The sequence below is a fragment of the Akebia trifoliata genome, chromosome 6, assembly GCF_017979445.1.
Source record: "Akebia trifoliata isolate Shusen 1 chromosome 6, ASM1797944v1, whole genome shotgun sequence".
Classification (NCBI taxonomy): Eukaryota; Viridiplantae; Streptophyta; class Magnoliopsida; order Ranunculales; family Lardizabalaceae; genus Akebia; species Akebia trifoliata.
The window spans coordinates 14,097,327-14,122,371 of record NC_141380.1 but is presented as its reverse complement, the minus strand read 5'-3'; the positions used below and the strand labels follow the sequence as shown (position 1 = coordinate 14,122,371).

The following is a 25,045-nucleotide window of genomic DNA, read 5'->3' as shown; positions in this document are numbered from 1 at the left end:
CACCTCAGAACCAATTTCAGGCAAACCAGCCACCTATTGTACCATAGGCACCACAGTACGGGCAGGGTCATCAAGCATGGCCTAACAAAGTTAACAGGGTGTTTACCAGGTTACCCATGTCATTGTCGGAGTTGCTCCCAATATTACTCAGGGGGAGTATCTCACGAAAAGAACACCAAATCCAGAGGCTACGAAGGGACCAAGGTACAATCCTAGTTTGTTTTGTGAATTCCATATGGGTGCACCAGGTGTAGACACCCCATTTTTGCACTTGCCTGATTAATCAACTCGTCAACCCGATCACAACGGTTCCCAATGATGGGTGTTTATTCCAATTTTTATTTTGTTACCATATATATTTCAAAAATCTGGATGAGTTATCTTGAACTGACAAAACTTAGAAACCACGCTACGCTAGGAAAATACGACCCCAGAAACATAGAAATCATCATCTTATAGACTAAAAAGAAGCTTTACGATAAAAATACACCTAAATACACCTAACATCAAAACAACCCTAGAGCTTATGTTACGATTAGAAAAACTCATTCAAACACATAAAATAACAAATCGAAATCAAATAATCATTTTGCCAATTTTCACAGGATTCGACAAAATTACAAAAATGCTCCTCATAAAATCACGGTCATTTCATACAAAAAACTTCATAAATGATAAAATCCAACATTCCCATCGAATTCCTTAGGAAAAACTGATTCCAAAACATCCTGGAACATTGAAAAATGACTTAAAACGTAAGATATCCCCTCCGAGGGCAAAACGATAATTTTACAATTTTAATAATTAAAAATTTTGAAATTAATAAATAAATCATTAAATAATGTAAAGTGAAATATTAATCAAATTAATTTAAAAAAATTTGAACCAAAAAATCGATCAATTAAGCTTTCAGGCAAAATTGTTGATGGTTGCTAGGATATTTATTCAAGGACCCCTCCATCTAAGAGTCCAAAGAATTAAAGATATAATAAAGGGGGTTCTCCAAAAATTAAAATCAATCAAGTAAGACTAAAGTAAATCTTAAAGTCAATCAAGTGAGGCTAAAGTCAAGACATTAAAAGTCAACCAAGAAAGACTAAAGTCAAAGTATTAAAGTCGATCTCATAAGACTAAAGTCAAAACCCTAATCTAAACTAATCAAGTCAATCTCATAAGACTAAAGTCAAAACCCTAAATCAAAATCCTAATCTAAACTAATCAAGTCAATCTCATAAGACTAAAGTCAAAACCCTAAAGACTAAGTCAATCTCATAATACTAAAGTCAAAACCCTAATTAAAATTCTAAAATAAACCCTAATCAAACCCTAATTCTTCTAAAAAACTTTATAAATAGGAGCCTCCATACCTTATTTTCATATCAAAGGAAAAACCCTAGAAAAAGTAGGTCAAGAAGCCTCCACAATCTTTCCAAAATCCTAATTATGAAGCCCCAACTCCTTACCTAACACCCATACTTCGATTTTAGCCGAAAAAATACCTAGAAGCCCTTCAAAAATACCTCAAAATCGATAACAAAATTTGAAGAATCCAGATCTAAGGAAGAGATACCTTGCCTCGGAGATCCGAAATCAGATCCGGAGACAGAACGAAGTAGGGAGTACGGCACAAAAAGTAATTTTATCAAATCTGAGGGAATAGAACCGTTGTGTTCGAAGGTAAAATCTCTTTTATTTTTTCTATCTAGGCTTTTGTTAGCAATGTAGTCTTATTTGGGATAAGTAGATACCGGCATTGGACCGGACGAGGTTGGCGCCTAACACCTTCCAACCCCGTAATGTGATCCCCGGATTCAGTTTTTCTTTAGTAGATTAGTTTCTTTATCTGTTTAGATTCTGTATTTGGTTCCTAGACCGTAATAACTAGGTGGCGACTCCCAAACCTCAAAGGTCAAAAGCGGATCCACGCATCCCGCAAATTGAGGACGCTTTAGTGGCGACTCTACTGGGGACATTTGGGGATCAGACTTGAAAAGCCCCAAGTATGGGAAGCATTGCCAGTAGGACCTAGTTTTTTAATTATTTTATTTTATTTTTAGTTATTTGTTTATTTGATTATTTTATTTTCTTTTTATCATTCTTTTTGGCTCAATTATTGAGCATTGGTTTGGATGTTGAATATTTTGTTTTGACATTTTTTTATGGATCATCTAGGGTCATTCGGAATGACCTTAAAATCATGTAGGATTTCAAGAAGGTAATGGTCTAAAATAATGAGTGTTGACTCATTTTTATTTGAATTATTTTTTTGTTTGTATTATCCTTTACTAGTACCCTTTGGTTCAATTTTGGATATTTCGGATTTGGCATATAATTTTTTTTTTTTATTCAATCTAAGGTCATTTTGGGATGATCATAAATAATGAAAGATTCAAATTGACATAAATTGAGGATAGAATGATGGTGGTTGGAATGTGAGTTATGGATTTTTCTTTTTTTTTTAATTTGGAAGAAATTTTTTTTTTAGCACGTTAATATGCATGGGTGATAAATTATGAAGATAATTTATTTGTGATTGATGCACTAAGCAACGAAAAAAGTGCATTTTTTAATGTTGTTCATGATGAGGAGAGGGTTCCAAAAAAAAAATCAAAAAAATATTTTTTTTTCGTGTGGTGTGCCGTTAGTAGAAAACAGTTTTTACTGGTTTTTTATCTCCAACTCCATATGCTAAAAAACAGCAAACAGAGGACGTGTTTCTTGCTCTCTCTCTCTCTCCCTCTATCTCTCTCTCCCGACTCAATCACAACAGAAGCTTGTTCGTGAATCAAATATTCCCATCTCCATCGTTTTCAAATAGAAAACCGATTGGTTAATCTTTCCAACCGGTTGGTTTAAATCATCCACTCTAATCGGCTTAAAACCATTAATGGTTCAAGAAGATTTTCGTTTTTTTTTTTTCTGATCTAAAGAAGCAAAACATTGATGCTGAAATTCGATCCATATGTTGTTGTTTGCCGAAAAAATCATAGAGTTTTGATCGGTGGAAATCGTTGATTCAAAATGGAAGGCTTAGTTCTCAATAATTAAAAAAAAAATCTATTTTGAAAAGAAAATCGATAATAAAAGTCGAAGTCTCTAAGTTTTTTTTTAAAAAGGGGATCAAATTTGGGTTTTTCAAATTGAACCAACGGGTTAAACTCACCTGCTCGGATGATGTTGACTCAAAAGATGTTCTCATTCCTTTTTTTTCATTGAAGATCTCATGAGAATCAAGAACCCTCTATTTTCAAGAATCACTTTAAGTAAAAGAGGGTGGTTGTTGGTGTTGCTGGCAGCAACATAAAGAGGAAAATAATGGGTTGTGAAGTGTTGTGTATGAGGGTCATGTGTTGCTGGCAGCAACTTATATGGAGGAAAAAACGGCTGTGTGCTGTTAGCAACAGCCACAGTGAAAAACATGAGTTGCTGGCAGCAAGATACACGAAGTGAAGAATGGTTGGGTGCTGTGTTGAGTTGGGATTCACTTTATGAGTCATGTTATCGTGACCCACATAGTAAGATGTGAATCTTACTAGGGGTCATTGGGTTCACTTGAAACATCAAATTAAAAACATGACATCGCAGCCTTCAAGTTTTTGTGGAAAAATTCAAATTTTAAAAACAAAATTGACTTTAATCTTCGATGTTGAAAGTGGATGGCTATGGTGTCCTAATTTGAAAATTGAAATCCAACGGTGAAAAGTGATCATTTTTTCAAAATTCATAGAATTTTTCCTTTACGTTTGTGTATTTCATCATAGAATTTTGATTCTAAAATTAAGATTTTGATGGAATTTCATAGCCACCTTTTTTTTTAAACCTTGGATCTAAGTTTATTGGTTCTAAATTTGATTTTCTTTGTTGTATTCAAGTTTTTTCCCATAAAATCAAAAGGTTGTAGATGTGATGAACAACGTGGCCTAAGGTTCCTTAGTAAAATTTGAAACCTTATGAGTTGGTCATGCTAGCCTATGTTCTCAAAAGAATTGCCATGCATGTTTTTCATAAAAAAATTAAAAAAACAAAAAAAAACAACAAAAAAATGTGCTCATCACTCCATACCTCAACAATTACCATTCTATCCTTGAGGCAATATTCGTTAGAATCTCGATTTATTTTGGATCACTCAAAAATGATCATTGATTGGACCTTAAAAATTATAAAAATTATAAAAATTTTGCCTATTGCAATGTTTGGGTTTGATCAATTATTCTATGCCATGCTCATTAATTGATTTGCAATTAATCTTGATCAGATATATAGTTGATGTGCTTATTGGTGATCTTAATGATGTTATTAGATTGGTATTTTGTTTTGCTAATATTCATATGGTATCAATGTGTGATGGTATGATCAGGCCCATGAGCCCATTTGTTTGAAAAAACCCCGGGCACACCCCACCATGTTTTGCACACACTTACACGTCCCATATAGCCAACGTGGCACTAGTGCGTAGTCCGGTCTCTTTGGAGATGCGACGTCATTTATGAAAATCACAACTCCAGTCACGTACCTTAGGATATATCAAATTGGGACATCAATACCATCTAATCAGGTGATTCTAAGAGGTATATTGATGCACCTAGGCTGGAGCAACCTGAGCCTTTGACCTATTGTGAGCCACACAGTCACATGTCCCGATTGCCAACATAGTACTAATACGTGGTCGATCCCCTCGTGGGATGCCAAACCATTTATGAAAATTACAACTCTTGACTCGTACCCGTAGGTATATACAAGATAATCCAAGTATATCAATTGCACTTCTTGGTCAAAATCGGTGCCTAAGCGAAATCTTGCCCCGCTATACCCTATTGTACGAAGGGGATAGACTACATCTATTCCAGTCGAGAGGTATTTAAGTGGGCCCCTGCTCAGCATCGTGCGCCACCTCTCAACTGGGGATCAAACTGGCTATTTTTGGCTTCAGAGAAGTGAGTTGAGGTTTTAGATTATCACCTATACGGTATATCAAACCAAGTCACCACGTATCGAGAGGTATATAGGTGTCCTTGGGCAAGGGTGGCCAGATAAAAATACATTGCACGTAGTAAGCCTGGAGTCTAGAAACCTTCCCTGTAGGTCACGACTCGAACTTATCGTCGGTGTTCCCGGGTTGTTCATTGAATGAGATATTGTGAATGATGAATGTATGTGAATGATGAGATCAGAATGCATGTGAATGATGAGATGAATGTATATGAATGATGAGATCAGAAATGTGGGGGTTTGTCCTCAAGGATAAATTTTTTATTGTTTAACTTGATTTGAAATTACAGTATCACTGGGTACACCAACCCAATAAAAATCCAATGTAAACTTGACCTAGTGCATCTCGATCCAACGATCATTATGGACCGAGCCATTCAAATCAAAATGGTATTCAAACTTTTTGTTGAATTCGGGCTTCCATCCATTTTTAAAAAAGATGTTTTCCAAAAAGAAAAATGTTTTTCAAATGAAAAATATTTTCCAGAGAAAAAATGATTTTGCAGAAGAGGGTATTTTCCAAAACAAAAGAGAAAGGAAGAAAAATGATTTACAAAAGATATATTTTTGCATGAACCTTGGAAATTTTCTTTTTTTTTTTTGCATGAACTTTGAAAAATTACTAAAATGCATTTTTCTAAAAAGAAAATGACTTGTAAAAAATAATCAGATTTGTGAAAGTTTTATTCAATGAAAACAATATTTTTTAATAATTTTCAAGAGTGCAATAAAATTATTTTCCTTCTGAATAATTATTACATAAATGAATTGTTTAATGGATTGGTGCACAAAATTCGATAAAACCTTAGGGTTCATTTAAATTGTTATCAAGGGGGTAACACTGAAATTAATCAGATTCACATTTGATGGGGTCTTAAGGTTATCATTGCACCTAAGCTCAATCGTTCACTGTTTTGTTAGTGTTACTAGTCTGGTTAATTAGAATGAACGTCAACGCCAAATCAATCATCAGAATATCTCAACATTTCCCAGTTGTTCTTTGAAGATCACAATGCCTCAGTCATGTCGGTTGTAAGCAATGTCTCAGTCCTCAGTTCTAATCAAGCCCGTTCTGGGTAGTCTTGAGTTTTCATGAGTAATTTGGGTCAGTTCGAGTCTCTTTCTTTCAGCAAGGTCATGTCTTCTTTTCGAGTCGACTCTTTTTTTCTATTGAGTCAAGTTAGTTTGTTGAGTCATAGAGGTATTTGTCATCTCATCTGAATTTTATTGGATAAAGGAAATTTTTGAATACCTCGAGCGCATTAACGAATTAACTACTAATCTAGCTTCAAGGATAGATTTCTTTCCTAAGCAAGAAGATAAGAGTCAGGCTCAACCTTTAATCGAGAAAACAAAGGTCATTAACCTCAAAACAAAAAATAATTCCTAAAGAGATTCAAATAGAAACCCTCCTATCCCTAGAAGAACATGAGAAGTAATGAATTTACTCAAAAATTTCAAAAGACTTGTTCACATGGGCCTATGAGGATATGTTAGGTGCAAGCTTGGGTATTGTTTGACACAGATTAAATATTGACTTGATAAAATGAGACTAAGGAAGATGTTACAAAATATATCAGTGCTACACTTTTCCAAATGGTAGAGCTCCCAGAATAGATTATCATTCTCAAACTAATAAAATAGTTTAAGCGGTATTGATCTGTGATAATGGGTCGTACATCAAAGCTTAGGTTATTACTCTATATTCAAAGTTTAGGATCCAGCATCACAAATCACCCTCCTACATTCTCAATCTAATGGAAAGGTTAAAGCATCCAGTAAAAAATCTTAAGACTATCATCAGAACAATGTGTCAATCACATCGAGATTGGTCTGAAAAATTGTCATTTGCACTACGGGCATATTGAACTTCAATTCGATCCTTTACTGGAGTTACTCCCTACTCCTTAGTATATGGCATGGAAGTGGTCTTACTAGTTGAAATGGAAATTCCATCTCTCAGAATTTGTTGGAAAGTCAGTTGTCAGAAACAAATTGGGTTCGCCAGCGGTATGAAGAATTGAATTTGATCGAAAACAAAATGACTGAGAGCTTTCTATCACGTGCAAGCTTATCAAAGAAGAATCGCCCGTGCATTTGACAAAAAGATAAAGGCCTGTCACTTAGAAGTCGGGGATTTAGTACTCAAAGAGAATCGAGCACCTATCTTTGACCCTAAAGGGAAGTTCAAACCAAATTGGGGAGGTCCGTTTATCATCAAGGAAATATTACCAGGAAAAGCTGTCAGGCTTCAAGGTCATAATGGAATCGAGTTACCAGAACCAACCAACCTTGACCAAATCAAACGGTACTACATTTAAGGAGGCCATCTTTGACCGAATCAATTTTTCCTACTACCTAGTTCATTATCTCCTTTCTCAACCCATTTTCAGCCTGTTAAGAAAAAGAAAAATTATGCCTTTTTACTTCTTAGCCTGACTACCTAACCTAGGGGAGGGAAAAATTCGAACTACGTCTTAGTCTGATCCCAAAATTCTGGGGTACATGGCAACCTGAGAAGTTACTTCAGGCCCAACCACATAAAAAAATAGATTCCTTGAACAAATCTAGAAAAAGTTCAAAAGAAAAAAAATAAATATCTTTAAAATGGGGAAGAAAATTCAAATCAAAAGAATTTCCACACAAGGGGCATTTAGGTTTTTGAGCCTCAAAATCCATTTCTTTTTATACCCAGTCCTAAGCTTAGTCATAAAAGTCCTCCTAAGTACCGTGTGAAAAGTCAAGGAAGATAGCAAAGTATAATCAGACAGCAATTCCAGAAGTTCAACAGGAAAAAAAAAAAGCCTGCTAGGTTGAAAATCTGAAAAGGGCGACTTAGGCAAAAACTAAGGTAAACTCGTAAGGTTGAAAATCCGAAAGGATGGTCTTGGCAACAATCAGAGCAAAGAAAAAAGCTCGCTAGATTGAAAACCTAAAAAGGCAATCTAGGCAAAAGCTAGAGCAAGCTCGCTAGATCGAAAACCTGAAAAGGCGATCTAAGCAAAAGTTATAGCAACAAAGAAAAACAGAAGAAAATCTCAGCTGGTTCAAGCCGAAACATTTGAAGTATGAATAATCAAGTCCAATATTTAGCTTAAATCAGGCATAGGCTCAGAAGCCACAAGTATCTTGTCTATGATTGATCTGAAAATTTTTACTTTCTCAAATGAACCAAAAGGGAAAATGGTGGATTCTACAATGAATCTCGGAAAGAAATATTTTATTTACCTGAGGCTGACTCAAAATCTTCAATATAAAATATCGAAATTAAAAAGTTGAATCTTTATTGCGCTTGTGGTAATCAAATATTTTAAACCTTCATATAAGGGGTATTTTTCTTTTTCTTCTAATATGTAGTTTCCCCTTATACTAGGGGCATTTTTTTTATTTTACATGATGTATTCAATTATCTCCAGTGTCATATTTGTTATCAAACTAGGAGCATTTTGTTTTTGAGCAATGTTAATCCTAAAAGATAATGGGAACTCCAAACTTAAGGTTACCCTCTTGATAACAGTTTTTCGAAAAACCCTTGAAGTTCAAAAGAAATAAAAACTCAGGTTTTAAATTCATAAAACTTTTGAAAAAAAACTCTTGAGGACAAACAAAAGCATTCCTGATCTCATATTTTGGTTTTCTCCTAGAGAATAACTCATTTTCCTAGAGCAGGAGATAAGGCATTCTTTCGTTCCCAGATTCATTAATCTTTTTCCAGATCCATTCATTCTTGGATTCGATCATTCTCTTCCAGATTTATTCATTCGTTCTCCGATTCAATCACTATTCCCCAGATTCATTTTCAATCTCATCCACATTTATTTTAATCATTCTTCTCCAGATTCATTCATCCTTTCCCAAAATTCATTCATTCCTCTGCCAATCTTACTCTGTTGCCGCCAAGGGTTATCTTGGATTTTGCTCAGTTGTTGCCAAGGGTTAATTTAGATTTTATTCAATTGCCGCCAAGGGTTATCTTGGATTTTGTTCAGTTACCACCAAGGATTATCTTGGATTGTGCTTAGATGCCGCCAAGGGTTATCTTGGATTATGCTCAGATGTCGCCGAAGGTTTTCTCGGAATTATGTTCAGTTACCGTCGAGGGTTTTTTCGAAACCGAGGGTTTTCTCGAAACTATGCTCAGATGCCATCGAGGGTTTTCTCGGAATTATCCTTAGATGCTGCCGAGGGTTTTCTCAGAATTATACTCAGTTACCGCCAAGGGTTTTCTCGGAATTATGTTCAGATGCCGTCGAGGATTTTCTCGAAACTATGCTCAGATGCCGCCGAGGGTTTTCTCGAAATTATGCTCAGTTACCGCCGAGGGTTTTCTCGGAACTATGCTCAGTTACCGCCGAGGGTTTTCTCAGAACTATGCTCAGATGCCATCGAGGGTTTTCTCGGAACTATGCTCAGATGTCGCCGAGGGTTTTCTCGAAATTATGCTCAATTATCGCCGAGGGTTTTCTCAAAATTATGCTCAGATGCCACCGAGGTTCTCTCAGAACTATGCTCAAATGCCGCCGAGGGTTTTTTCGAAATTATGCTCAGTTACCACTGAGGGTTTTCTCGGAACTATGCTCAGATGCCGTCGAGGGTTTTCTTGGAACTATGCTCAGATGCCACCAAGGGTATTCTCGGATTATGCTCAGTTACCGCCGAGGGTTTTCTTGAAATTATGCTCAGATGCCATCGAGGATTTTCTCTGAATTATGCTCAGATGCCACCGAGGGTTTTCTCAGAACTATGCTCAGATGTCGCCGAGGGTTTCTCAAAATTATGCTCAGTTTAACTCAATTCATATTCACTTCATGCTCAGATTTGACTCATTTCCAACTTAAACTCTTTGAAATTTATCTCAGATTTTAAGTCCACGCACTTGCACAGTTGTTACTCAGTCAAGGAGAATTTTTTAAAAATTCAAGGATCTGACATTGCCAGTGAGAGCTCGCGCTCAAGGACCTGACATTTTTTTTAGTTCGGGGAAATCTACCAAAATAGATTTGCTATCTAGTTTGCTTCAACCTTCTGCCAAAGAGGGGCATCTGTAGACACCCCATTTTTGCACTCGCCTGATTAATCAACTCGTCAACCAGATCGCAATGGTTCTCAATGATGGGTGTTTATTTCAATACTTTATTTTGTTACCAGATATATTTCAAAAATCTGGATGAGTTATCTTGAACTGACAAAACTTAGAAACCACGCTACGCTAGAAAAATACGACCCCAGAAACATAGAAATCATCTCTTACAGACTAAAAAGAAGCTTCACGATAAAAATCACTAAAAATGATCAAATTATCAAAATACACCTAACATCAAAACAACCCTAGAGCCTACGTTACGATTAGGAAAACTCATTCAAACACATAAAATAACAAATCGAAACCAACTAAATCATTTTGGTAATATTCACAGGATACGACAAAATTACGAAAATGCCCCACATAAAGTTCACGACAATTTTATACAAAAAACTTCATAAATGATAAAACCAACATTCTCATTGAATTCCTTACGAAAAACTGATTCCAAAACATCTTGGAACATTGAAAAATGACTTAAAACGTAAGAAATCCTCTCCGAGGATAAAACGGTAATTTTACAATTTTAATAATTAAAATTTTCCAAATTAATAAATAAATTATTAAATAATGTAAAATGAAACATTAATAAAATTAATTTAAAAAAATTTGAATCAAAAAATCGATCAATCAGGCTTTCAGGCAAAATTGTTGATGGTTGCTAGGATATTTATTCAAGGACCCCTCCATCTAGGGCCCAAAGAATTAAAGATATAATAAAAGGAGGTTCTCCAAAAATTAAAATCAATCAAGTAAGACTAAAGTAAATCTTAAAGTTAATCAAGTGAGGCTAAAGTTAAGACATTAAAAGTCAACCAAGCAAGACTAAAGTCGATCTCATAAGACTAAAGTCAAAACCCTAATCTAAACTAATCAAGTCAATCTCATAAGACTAAAGTCAAAACCCTAAATCAAAACCCTAATCTAAACTAATCAAGTCAATCTCATAAGGCTAAAGTCAAAACCCTAAAATAAAATCCTAAAGACTAAGTCAATCTCATAAGACTAAAGTTAAAACCCTAATTAAAACCCTAAAAGAAACCCTAATCAAATCCTAATTCTTCTAAAAAACTTTATAAATAGGAGCCTCCATACCCTATTTTCGTATTAAAGGAAAAATCCTAGAAAAAGTAGGTCAAGAAGCCTCCACAACCTTCCCAAAATCCTAATTTTGAAGCCCCAACTCTTTACCCAACACCCATCCTTCGATTTTAACCTGAAAAATACCTAGAAGCCCTTCAAAAACACCCCAAAATTAATAACAAAATTCGAAGAATCCAGATCTAAGGAAGAGATACCTTACCTCGGAGATCCGAAATCAGATCCGGAGACAGAATTAAGTAGGGAGTACAACACAAAGAGCAGCTTTATCAAATCTGAGGGAATAGAACCGTTGTGTTCGAAGATAAAATCTCTTTTATTTTTTCTATCTAGGTTTTTGTTAGCAATGTAGTCTTATTTGGAATAAGTAGATACCGGCATTGGCCAGGCGGGGTTGGTGCCTAACACCTTCCAACCCCGTAATTTGATCCCCAGATTCAGTTTTTCTTTAGTAGATTAGTTTCTTTATCTATTTAGAGTCTGTATTCGGTTCCTAGACCGTAATAATTAGGTGCCGACTGCCAAACCTCAAAGGTCAAAAGCGGATCCGCGCATCCCGCGGATTGAGGGCGCTTTCACTAGGGCATTCTACAGACCAGTGTTGGAACCTCAAGCATTAGGTACAAAACCTTATAGACAGGAAGGTTTTCATACTGGATGGACCATCGAACCCTACTCAACAACAGAACATCAACCAAAATCCCCTACCTACTCACAATGGAGAGGGAAATGGGCAAAGAGTGAATTCCATTCTCGAAAAACCAGACTATAATCCATCAGCTCTGATAGTTCTTGTTGGGTCAAAGATTAGAATCCAGTTTACCCAGGGACCAGAAACACCAATAATCAATACCATCAACCAATACGCGCCCAACTCATCTCAACATTCACATCTACTACTCATAATGGCTGATCTCACCATCCATCCCACTCATCAAAATACTGTTATCCGACCACCTTTAGTTATACCTTACGGATCACCAAACCATCAAAATTCGACCCGACCTCCTCTTGTTATATCTTACACACTACCAAATTCTCAAGGTTCAATTCGACCCCATTTCATATACCATACACTTCATCTACTCAACCACCACTCGACATCCCCTACACTTCATCAACTCCTTAAGTAACTCCTCCCATCATCATTACATCCAAATCATCACCACCACCCCTCATTCTCAATGTAAAACCAGATCCACCGCTAATGACCATACGTTCACCTAAATCATTCCCCTATAGCTCCAATCAAGCCATCCCCTGGAGTTACGAGACCACTATCACCACGACCACGGGGGTTGAAACCATAAAGAAAGCAATGGTGGCTGATATCTGCCATATGACAAGGGCAGGAGATGCCAAAAATTACCAGAAAATGGAATAAACATCAGGGAAGAAAGCAAAGAGATCGCAAAAAAGATAACCGATGAAGAAAAAAGGAAAGTAAAAGAAAAGGGTAAGCTGTATAAAGATGACAAGACGGAAGAGAAGGCAAAAGTGACAGATAAGGAAGCTGCAGATTTCATTAATTTAGTTCACAAGAGTGACCATAATATAATGGATCAATTAAATAAACAGCCAGCTCAAATTAGCATTCTGGGTCTGATGCAAAAGTCAGAAGAACACCAAGAGGTATTAATGAGAGTTCTGGGGAAATCACATGTACCTGCAACCACTTCGCCCGTGCAACTAGAACAAATAGTCTGACAAATCATGGCCCCCAATCTCATTATCGTCACTGAAAGTGAATTTATGCCTCAAGGGCGGGGACACGTAGAACCATTAAACATCATGGTCATGTGCAAGGGCATGATGGTTGCTAGGGTACTGATTGATAACTGCTTAGCATTTAATGTTGTCCTCTTGAAACCTTTCAAAAACTCAATACTGATTGGTCGCATGTCAAGCTCAACAACAAGGTTGTTCGAGATTTTGATAGCTCGAGAAGGGACTCTTTGGGAGGGGTGGATTTACAAATCACAATAGGTCCTTACACCTTCGAGGTAACGTTTGAGGTCATGGAGATACCGACAACCTTCAATTTACTACTGGGCAGGCCGTGGATCCATATAACAGGGGCTGTACATTTCTCGTTACATCAAAGAATTAAATTTATCATGGGACAGAGGATGATATCAGTATTAGCAGAAAATCTCATCCCAGCTAGGAGAGCTTCAGACATGCCATTTATCGACATTGAGATGACAAAGGATGAGGCGTTGTACCACTCCTATAAATTTGCTGCTGTCAATCATGTTGAGAAAGAGAATGAGAGAGTAAAGGCAGAACTATCAAGGACAAACCTGATGATTGGTTAGGTTTTGAAAAAAGCAGGTTACCGACTTAGACAAGGATTGGGACAGGGAGGAAAGGGGAGAGCTACACCGGTCGAAGCAAAAAAAGCACAATCCTTATTTTAGTTTGGGGTTCAGGCCCACGAAAACGGATATAGCAAAAATGAACGACAAGAAGAAAAAACTTCGACTGGTGAAAAAGAAAAATCGAGAATAGAATTCTGGAATCTGGGCAAAGTTCCTCATATCAGTGTGAGCTTCCCGAAATCTCAAACTAGACCCGACAGTTTATCAGAACCGCTGCCAACAAAATCGGTAAAAAAGCCAAAAGTTGTAAATTTCAAAGCTGTGCACATTTAAGAAGACTGAGTTGTTGAGTCCCAATCATCCTTCGTAGAAGGCATTGATATTTTATTCAATGGGGATTCCAACAAAAGTCTATCAGAGACCGCTCTATAATCCACAAAGGTGGAAATCATCAAAAGTAAGGGGAACGAATCACCTTTCCCCACCAACATCGACTGGGCATCCGTAGTCATCCCACCAAGCTTGGGAGGGACTATGCCCCCACCCTGACAACAATCAATCAAAAATCATGGTTATCTCCGAATCATCGACCAAACCACCCAACAAATCACTCTATCATCTCATCCGCCCCCTCAGAGAAGGGGAAGTTCTAAACAATTGGGAGGAATTCCCATTGACCCTTAAGGCTGTTGAGGCCTCTAAAAAATTGTCATTAGTCGAATCTAGTTTGCCCGAGGATCATAACGAGCTCTCGTCCTCGGGTAAAGACTGTTTTGAGGGCTCCCTATCTTTACTAATGAATCTGCATGATTGTTCTTCTTATTTCAGGTATCTAAAAAATAACAAAAAAGCAAATATTCCTCAAAAATCAAAAATTTCTCAAAAGTCAAAAATAAAAAACCTTTCAAAATTGTAAAAATATATATATTTTCCAAAAAAAAAAGAGTTTTCAAAGGATTTTTTTAGATCAAATGAGTACCTAGATAAGACAGAGTTTGAAAGGGACGAGTATGATTTCGATCTTGAACTCGACTTCGACCTCATGGGGATCGAAGAAGAATCTAGGGACGAAATGGAATACCCACCCAAAGAAATCAAAGACTTGGTAGAACGTCATGAGAAAGGTGTTCAGCCAAATATCAAGGATACAGATTCAATAAATCTTCGTACCGAAGAGGACCCACGAATCGTCAAGATCGGAATCCTACTGACACAACAACAAAAGGAAGAAATGGTCGAACTCTTACGAAAGTATCACAACGTCTTTGCATGGTCATACAGGGATATGTCGGGTTTAGATACAGATCTTGTTGTATACAAACTACCGATTGCCTTAGAAAGGAAATCGATCAAGCAAAAACTGAGAAGATTGAAGCTATAAGGACCCTCAAGGTCAAGGATGAGGTCATGAAGCAATTAGAAGTAGGATTTCTTGCAATCTCTACATATACCGAATTGTTAGCTAACGTCGTCCCAGTACCTAAGAAAGATGAAAATGTACGTATGTGTGTTGACTACCGAGACTTAAACAAAACCAACCCTAAGGATGATTTTTCACTTCCACACATCGACACTCTAGTCGATAGTACAGCAGGGCACGACATGTTCTCGTTCATGGATGGCTTCTCCGACTATAACCAGATAAAAATGGCAGAAGAAGACAAGGAAAAGATTGTATTCATCACACCATGGGGTACTTTTCACTATAAAGTAATGCCATTCAGGCTAAAGAACGTAGGGACAACTTACCAACGGGCGATGACCGCATTATTCCATGATATGATCCACAAGGAAATGGAGGTCTACGTAGATGACATGATCGTTAAATCTAGCATAAAAGAAGATCATCTGGTAAATCTCAAGAAACTGTTCGATAGGCTAAGGAAGTACAGCCTAAGGCTCAATCCAGCAAAGTGTGTATTCGGGGCAACATTAGGCAAGCTATTAGGGTTCATTGTCAGCAGAAGGGGCATCGAGATAGATCCTGTGAAAGCTAAGTATATCCTCGAGATGAAAGCACCCATTTCTGAGAGAGAGTTTCGGGCATTCTTGGGGAAAATACAGTATATTAGCCATTTTATAGTTCAACTCATGCCTATCTACGAGCCAGTCTTCAAGCTACTCAAGAAGGACACGCCAAAGAAGTAGAACAAGGACTGTTAGGAAGCATTCGATAAGATCAAGTAATATCTGCTCAATCCACCAGTCCTAGTCCTCCTACTCCAAGGCGACCCCTGCTGATGTACATTTCAGTACAAGAAACGTCAATGGGTTGTGAGCTAGGGCAACACGATGAATCAGGATGGAAAAAACATGCTATCTATTATCTCAGCAAGAAGTTTACCGAGTACAAAATAAAATATTCAACGTTTGAGAAGACTTGCTGTGCATTAGTCTGAGCATCTCAACGACTACGTCACTATTTGCTGAGTTACTCGACTATGCTAATCGCCAGGATGGACCCCCTGAAATACCTATTCGAGAAACTAGCATTAACAGGTCGCACTGTAAAATGACAACTATTATTATCCGAGTGCGACATCACCTATGTCACTCAAAAAGCTATCAAAGTGCAAGCCATAGCCGATCGCCTCGCCGACCACTCGTTACCTGACTACGAGCCATTAAAAATGAACTTTCTAGACGAAGCCATACTATTCACTGAGATTGAGGACAATGATGACGAACCAGGCTGAAAAATGTACTTCAATGGAACAACCAATCAGAAAAGAAACGTAATAGGGGCAGTCTTGATCAAACCAGATGGGTCTCACGTGCCAATAGCCATTAAACTAAAATTCCAATGTTCTAACAATGAGACTGAATACGAAGCATGCATAGCAGGGTTGAAAGCAGCACTAGATATCGAGTTTAGATGAGATCGATATTTTCGGGCACTCAAGCCTAGTAGTCTATCAGACAATTGGAGAATGGAAGACTCGATAACAGAGACTGGTCCCTAACCACGAGTATATGGAGGAATTAAGCTCGTGCTTTGATAGGATTTCATTCACATATATGCCGAGAGCTAAAAATTAGTTTGCAGATGCACTGGCTATGCTCACTTCTATAATCAGTATCTCGAAACACCTAGTCATCGACCCAATTTAGATTGGAATTCAAAATGAACCGGCCTATTGCTTACCCGTTGAAGTAGAAGAACCCGAAGAAAACCATGGTACTCAGATATCAAAGCATATCTTGAAGATTGAACCCTCCCATCAAATGCAACGTCGAACAATCGCAAGACCATTCAGAGATTGGCAAGGCAATTCTTCTTGAGCAACGGCATTCTGTACAAGAAATCGCATCACGAGGTCTTGCTCCGGTGTGTGACAAAAATAGAAGCGAAACGACAAATCGAGACTGTACATGGTGGAGTCTGTGGGCCCCATATGAATGGTCATATGCTAGCGAAGAAGATTATGAAGATGGGATACTATTGGACGACAATAGAGAGTGACTGTTATCAGCTTGTCCGCAAATGCCATCTATGCTAGATTTATGCCAACAAAATCAATGCTCTGCCTTCAGAACTACATAATATGACCACTCATTGGCCTTTCTCGCTCTGGGGAAAGGATATCATCGGGCCAATCTCGCCAAAAGTTGCAAACGGGCACCGCTTCATTTTAGTTGTTATCGATAACTTCACCAAGTGGGTAGAAGCTACTTCGTACACCAACGTTACCGAAAGCAACGTCCTGAAGTTTGTCAAGAACAACATTATCTACAGATATGGGCTTCCCAACTGATTAGTGACTGATAATGCCAAAAACTTCAAGAACAAAGATATGATCAAGATGTGCGAAGATTTCCAGATTACTCATCATAACTCTGTATCCTACAGACCTAAGATGAATGGATCAATCGAGACAGCTAACAAGAATATCAAGAAAATTATCGAGAAAATGGCAGTTACATACAAAGATTGTCACGACATATTGCCTTTTGCACTTCGCGCCTATCGAACCTCATTCAGAACTTCAACTGGGACAACTCTGTATTCATTGGTCTACAGAATGGAAGTCTTACCCGTAGAGGTTGAAATTCCCTCCCTTCGAATCTTAAAAGAAGCAAAGTTAGATGAAACTGAACGGATTCAAGCTCGATTTGATCAGCTGAATCTGATTGAAGAGAAACGCCTCGCAACCATTTACCATGGACAGATCTATCAACGACGAATAACTCGTGCCTATAACAAGAAGGTTAAGCCTAGAGATTTCTCACCAGGAAACCTTGTATTGAAGAAGATTTTACCAATCCAAGAAGATGCCAGAGGAAAGTTTTGACCAAACTATGAGGGATCCTTCATTGTGCAAAAGGTGATGACAAGAGGAGCTCTGATCCTCACAGAAATGGATGGACAAGTCTTCCCGCAAACAATCAATGCTAACACTGTCAAGAAATACTACACCTAAAAACTGACCCTAAGATGAAAAAAGACCATCTTTGTTATCCCAAACGAACTATCTAACCCTAGTCAACCCTTTTGAGCCACCACGTTCATTTCTTAACCTAAGACTGGGGCAAGTCAACAACTACAAAATGATACAAAAATGAAAAAAAAAAAATAGAAGAAGAGAAAATCAGCAGAAAAAGCAAAAGCATCAAAGTACTCCTGGCCCGCATGAGGATAAACTGTGAACGGCTAAAAATACAAAAAAAAATCAACAAATTCAAAAACTCAAACACTTGATCTAAGCTCAACCCAAATCTCCAGCCTAAACAAGTTCGAGAGACGCTGGGAGAAAACATACATCACTTTTTCGAAACAAAAATAGACGAACCCCATTTCTAATCCATTATAGATAAGACCCAAACCTTAACATTTTTGTATCCTTCCACTACCATTAGCCTAAGCCAACGTTTTGTCCCAACAAAAGTCATTTTTGATCAGGGAATGTTCTAGGGCAACACAATGACAATGGCAGTACCAATGATCTTGCAACTTGGTCCGGATCTCAAAGTCTTATTAGTCATTGGAAGACTCGAGAGGAGAATCCAGATCGGATATTTGAAAAAAAAGAGTACTAGAAGTGTAGAGTAGTCGATCTCGCGGTTCAACTTGAGTTGCCAAACCATGAATAGTAGTCAGCAAACTCGATAGGAAAATCTAGATCTTTTACTCAAGAAAGAGTGCCACTACAAGAGTAGAGTCGTCAAGCAGAATTGTAATGAAAAATCCAAAAATCTAAAAATACAAGCATAGTCTGAAAGGGTATAGTGAAAATCCGAAAGGGCGCTAAGTGTAAAAAAATTAAACTATGACAAGATCAAAACCACCGGCACGATGAAAATCCCAAAAAGGACGTTGATACGCAAAAATGTGAAAATCGAGTCTAGTGAAAATGGTAATTAGCACCAAGGGCAACAAGGGCAAAATAAATAAATAAATAAATAATGATAATAATAATAATAACTCCTGGCCCGCAAGAGTATAAACTGTGAACGGCAAAATCTTTTCCAAAAGCCCGTGGTCCAAGCGGATAACAATCTTCCAATACCAGGGCACTGGAGATGACTCTAAAGGAACTAAAAGAATAATTGACGTTTGTATTCCCTGTGTTTGGGAAAAGCACCAAAACCGTCACAGCCAACGATTTTATAAACTCTGAATTTACCATACTCATTTGATAGAGACATTTCATAAAATTTCAAAAAAACTACTATTTTGGCCAATGACGACAAATCTAGGACTCATCCAAAGAAACTTCGTGTTTTTAGGAACAATAGATATATCTGAGGCCAAGTAAGTACAAAACCTATTTTCTTTACATTACTTTTTTACTATTTTTCATACATTCAGGTAATGTTAAGAAAATACAAAATGTAAGATTACAACACAGTCAGTCAAATATCATGGTAAGAAATGAAAAATGAGTCAAGGCGTTCCTCCAAAGCATGAATCTGGTTCCTCCAAAGGACGAATCCGAGCAGCCTGGCTCATCGTCACCTTTTCAGCATCGGAAGCATCGCAACTCACCAAATATGCTGCAAAGTCATCAAAATGAGGACACTGGACAAGTCTATCTCTCAACTAAGCGACTTCAGCTAGAAACCTAGCCATTTCGCCATTATCACTAGATCTAGACTGGGCAAGGGCAGAAGTCAGTCGAGCAATCTCCTTCTACATCTTCTTCTCGAATTTAAGCCAGATAGCCTGAATTCAATGATAATCAGTTTGAGACTCTTCCACTCGATCTCGATAATCAAAGAAGAATGAAACACCCGGGCGTGTTCAGGGAACTATTGACACCGGGGGTCTCCCACAAATAAGTTCTCGAATCCAATGTAGTTACACCGAGAATAAGTGTGTTGCGAAGATGGGTCAACTCAAAACCTCAACTTGATTCCATTCTTTCACGAGTCAACTCAGAAGTGCAGTCGATAAAGTACCAGTTAACTCATCGAAATTCTCGAGAATGAGCACACCCTGATCATAACCAAATTGACGAAGAACCCGAAGTGGTATGTAATGAGTCGTCCCGTGAAGACTAACCAAAATGAGAAAACAGGCACCATCAAATGCAATCACGAGAAACCCTAGAGGCTAGAACGCACCTAACCACCTCACTTCTTTATCATCGAGGTTGTCAATAAAGGAATACCACTCTTCTTTGCCACCTAAGACGAGGAGAGCAACTCGTCTCGACATCATAACTATGAGATCGGCTTTAACGCAAAATGGGTGATTAACAACTTCAGTTGAAGCCAGATGATTCATAAACCAAAGCTATAATAACGTGAGCATTTTAAACTTTGGAAACTAGTAAATTTAAGTTTAAATTTAAAACTAAGCCAAGTTTGGATTTACCTGCAGGAGTGAAGCACATCCTCGAAAACTTCGATCACAACCGGAGGAACAAGCTGTAAGAGATTGGAACATCTCGCTCAAAAGCATCGAGGGATCCATAAAATGCTTAACTAAAAAGAATCTAGACATCGTCTTCAAGACCAATTCACCACTCAGAATCTTCAAAAACTTACGATACCCGACATCTTGAGACCTAATAATATTTCAATCTCCTCAATAGTAAGAGTCATTTCATGCTCTCCAAATTGAAAAAGTTTGAGTTCGGGAACCCAACACGTCAACATAGCCTCGATCAAGCCTCATTGCAACGAGACCTTAGGCAAGGAAAGTGTGAACACCAACTTGTTCAAACCCCATTAAACCTTCTAAAAAAAATCAAGAAATTAAAAAAAAAAATCAGAAATAAAAAATACAAAAAATCAGAAATTCTAAAAAGGCATATATCAAAAGCCCTTTTCAAGTTGCACTCGACTCCGATCTGTCAAAACACGATTGAAGAAACATCTGAATTTTTAAACTCATCAAATTTTCATCAAATCTGAGATCTCACACGAGCTCCGCTCCATCGAGATCAAGGAATTAATAAGGTAACTCTTTCAGACCCTGTGCTTGAGTAACCATTCTTTACAAAAGTCATCAATTCAATCGATAGTTCAAAAGTCGTGTTTTACAAAGTTGTGGCCCGTACAAATAAGGGTATAGTCTATTCTTTGCAGTTCTTTGCACGCAATTCCTACAAAGAAGGGCAGCTGTAGACACCCCAATTTGAACGGGCCCATGCTCGAAAAGGCACAAAAATAGTAGTTTTCCAATAAACTTGGCCAACGGACCTCAAAAACCCAAATCATTGAAATGTAGCGCTTTCGTCAAAATTGAGGCCCCTAAAACCCTTTAAGGGTCTAATGGGCCCACAAAAAAGGCTCGGCATGCTCCCATCTACCCCGCTCCACTCAAAAACATCAATTTTTGACAAAGTTGGCCAATGGGCTTCAAAGGCCCAAATAACTAAAAAATAGTATTTTGATCGAATCGAGGCCACTAATACCGCCCAATGGTCTAAGGGACCCATCAAAGGGGTTTGACCTATCCCTCACTTGTCCCACCCTCACTACTCCGCCTTTGTATCCAAGAATACCCGAATGATCGATAAAATTCTCCAACGGGCCCAAAAACCCGATTTGCCAACACATGACATTTTTTATCAAATCAATGACTTCAAAAAAACCCCAAAAAAATTAATAAATGTGAGACTTGGGATGCCTACCCTCCTCTATCTTCGTCGCTCCACCTCCGAATTCGTAAACACCCTAACCTCATTCAAGGTCCATGAACCCTCAATTCCTCAAAAAACCAACTTTTCACCTTACCCTTAACCCAAAATCAATCCCATACCACCTAAACCCTAAAACAAACCTACCTTCAAAAAACCAATCCAAAACTAACCCTATCCAAGCCAAAATAACCCACAACCCTCCTAAACCCAAGCCCAATACATTAAAAGCCCACTAACTATTATCCATACCCAATTCATTATCCAACCCACAACCCTAATCCATTAACCACTACCCACATCAACCAATCACCCTCTCAACATCAAAAGATGACACATGTCATCATCCCCTTTCACCTCCCTCATCTAATCACCTACCCCATCATCATTCTCTAAATAATTCATCTAACCCACATCACCTCTCTCCAAAATCACCTCAACCCATACCCTACCCTAACCTAACCTATCTCCATTATCTAACATCATCAACCACCCACATCACAACACATACCCTACACACCCTAACATATCATCATTCTCTAATACCATCAACCACCCACATCACAACCCATATCTCTATCCATCACTTTCCTTAAAACACTTCAACAGAATCATCTCAACCCATACCCCCCTCATCATCAACTAACTAACATATAGCTTTCTCTCTAATCACACAACCATCATCAACCAATCTCATCACCTCACCCTCTCATCATGATTTTCACATGTCTTCATCCCTTTAATCTTCCTAAAAACTAATCTACCAACCTCTTACATAACCTATTCTTCTAAATCTACACACCTCACCTCTTCAACCAACCTAACACTCATTCTCTAAATAACCCTCTTACATCCACATTCCCTCCATCAACCATCACTCATCTCACCCCACCAAACACTCTACCCAAATGGATTTTGGAAAGATCCAAACCATTTGGGCTAAAAATACAACCCATTTCCATCATTATACAACGACCCTCACTTACACTCCAAATTTCATACCATTCACTTATAAAACCCATGCCATTCTCTATTCTCTCAACTCTTCACCCCATTATACCCTAAAACATTCTTTAAACACCTATAAATACCCCTCCTCTCCTCTCAAAATGGGTTACCAAGTCTTGCTAAAAAAGAACAAAAAAATCTACTTTCTCTCCTCATCTCTTCTCCAATCTCACACTAACCTTCAACAAAATAAAAAGATACATTCTCCCATATTCTACTAAGGTCCTAAGAAGCATAGAAGAAGAAGAAGAAAGAAAGAAAGAAGAGTGACTTTGAAGCCTCAAGGTGGGTTCAAAGTACACCCCCCTTATCTCTCTCTACCCACTCCATTTAAAAGAGTTTGCTATATCGGAATTGATTGGTTCATGGGACGAATCATATCGTATATTACCATCATATTGTGCAGAGTTAATGCGTGTTGATCCTGATGCTGTCACTGTACTTGTATGTAGAGAGGAAGATAGGTTTGCGAGATTTTTTTGGAGTTTTGGTGCTTGTATTAAGAGTTACAGAAATAACATAAGAGGTATTATATCAGTTGATGCAGCCCACCTAAAAGGTAAATATCGTGGCCAACTCTTAGTTGCAACTGGCTTAGATGGTAATAACAAGGTCTTCTCAATAGCTTTTGCGGTCGTCGATAGTTAAATTATCGATTCTTGATCATGGTTTTTTCGAATCCTCGGAGATAAAGTTATTGGAATTGAAAGTCGGTTCGTATTGATATCTGATCGTCACCCAGGCATTCTGGAGAGTGTCCCTCTTGTATTTCCCAACGTCATCCATGGGTTTTGTTAAAGACACCTATGTGATAACTTCGTACGTGAGTTCAAGGACAACGTTGCCAAACAGAAGATCTGGATGATGGAAAAGATATATAGCATTCCAGTATTTAAACGTGAGATGCTTGAGTTGCGCGACACTCAACCCAAATATTACAAATGGTTAAGTGCCATTGATCAGAAAAAATGGACTAGAGCTTACTTTCTTGCCAAACGATATCGCATGATGACGACGAACATATCTGAATGTATGAACAAGGTTCTAAAGTTAGAAAGGGAACTTTCGATTACTGCTCTTATTCATGCAACACATACTAAGTTGTCTAATTATTTCTTTGAGCAGTCTGAAGAATGCAAACTATTCAAAGATCAGTTGACTCCTTTTGCTCTGCGTAAAATTAAGAGATTTGATATTCCATCAAATTATGTGGATGTTCGTCAAACTGGAACGCATATTTACGAGGTTGGTGTACTTAAAAATAGATATGTTGTCGATCTTGAAAAGCTGAGTTGCACATGTCGTCGTTATGACCAGCTTGGTCTCCCATGCCTTCATGCCATTTCTGCCATCAAGCATAGTAAAATGTCACCGTATGATTTCTCAGAGGATTGGTTCACAGTTGATCGATACCGAGAAACATACAAGGATTCCATCAATCCCACGGTTGATGAAAGTCAATGGATTGTTAGATGTGATGATGTGATCATATCCCCTCCAGATGTTGTAATGCAGCCCGGTAGGCCAAAGAAAAATAGATTCAAAAGTCAGTCCGAGAAACATTTATATTATCTATGTGAAAATTATGGATGCCGTAGCCACAATCGTAGGAGATGTGTGTACCCTCCTACTTCATAATTGAGGTTGGCTTCTACTCGAAAAACAGTTATGAATATTTTTGTACAATCATATTACATTATGATATAGTGTAAAGAGGATCCTTATGACAGTGTATAAAAGACATTCTAATATAATGTCAAAAGGATCCTTCTAACATTGAATAGAAGACATTCTGATATAATGTTAAAAAGATCCTTTTGACATTATATCAGAATAATTATATTCAAGTGTCCATAGGATGAAATGTAGAAAGAGATATTTTTGAGAAATAATGATCTTTTTATTTTACTTGAGGTGTCTATATGAATCATTATGATAAAATTAGTTGTTTTTTATGAATTCAATGTTAACAAGATATTTCTAACATTCTATTTATTCATTGTATTCAATTGTCCATAGGATCAAATATTTAAGAATTTATAAATGGCTGAACATCTATTTCTTTTCGGTCAATGAACATGTTTAAACAAATTTATATGTTTTTTGATCAATGAACATGTCTAAATAATCACTTAGGCATATGATTTTGATTTATTTTGTAAAATTATAAAGATGTTTAAACAATCAATTGGATTATGATGGTCCATCATTTTGTTATAGTATGAAAAATCACTTGCACCCGTTTTACAAACATGAGCTTATTACTATGTTTATATATATTTTGATGGCTTAAATTTTGAACATTATTGTGCAGGTATATTTGGATGGCTAAATACTATGTCGTGTTTATTGGACGTAAGCCTGGAATATACTCTACTTGGGAAGAGTGTCATAGGTATGTCGATCGTTATCCCGGAGCATGTTATAAGTCATTTAAGACCTTAGAAGATGCTGAG

At 37.5% G+C, this 25,045-nt stretch overlaps 1 protein-coding gene across 1 annotated transcript; it reads left to right on the top strand.

Annotated features, from left to right (window-relative positions):
* Positions 1-23,453: 23,453 nt before the first annotated feature.
* On the top strand, positions 23,454-24,227 carry LOC147400290 (uncharacterized). Its single transcript, XM_086444553.1, has one exon. The coding sequence runs from the start codon at positions 23,454-23,456 to the stop codon at positions 24,225-24,227; it is 774 nt and encodes a 257-aa protein (XP_086300679.1).
* Positions 24,228-25,045: the final 818 nt, after the last annotated feature.

Excerpts from the sequence above, each read along its gene's own strand:
- LOC147400290 (XM_086444553.1), top strand. The coding sequence starts at position 23,454 with ATGGAAAAGATATATAGCATTCCAGTATTTAAACGTGAGATGCTTGAG.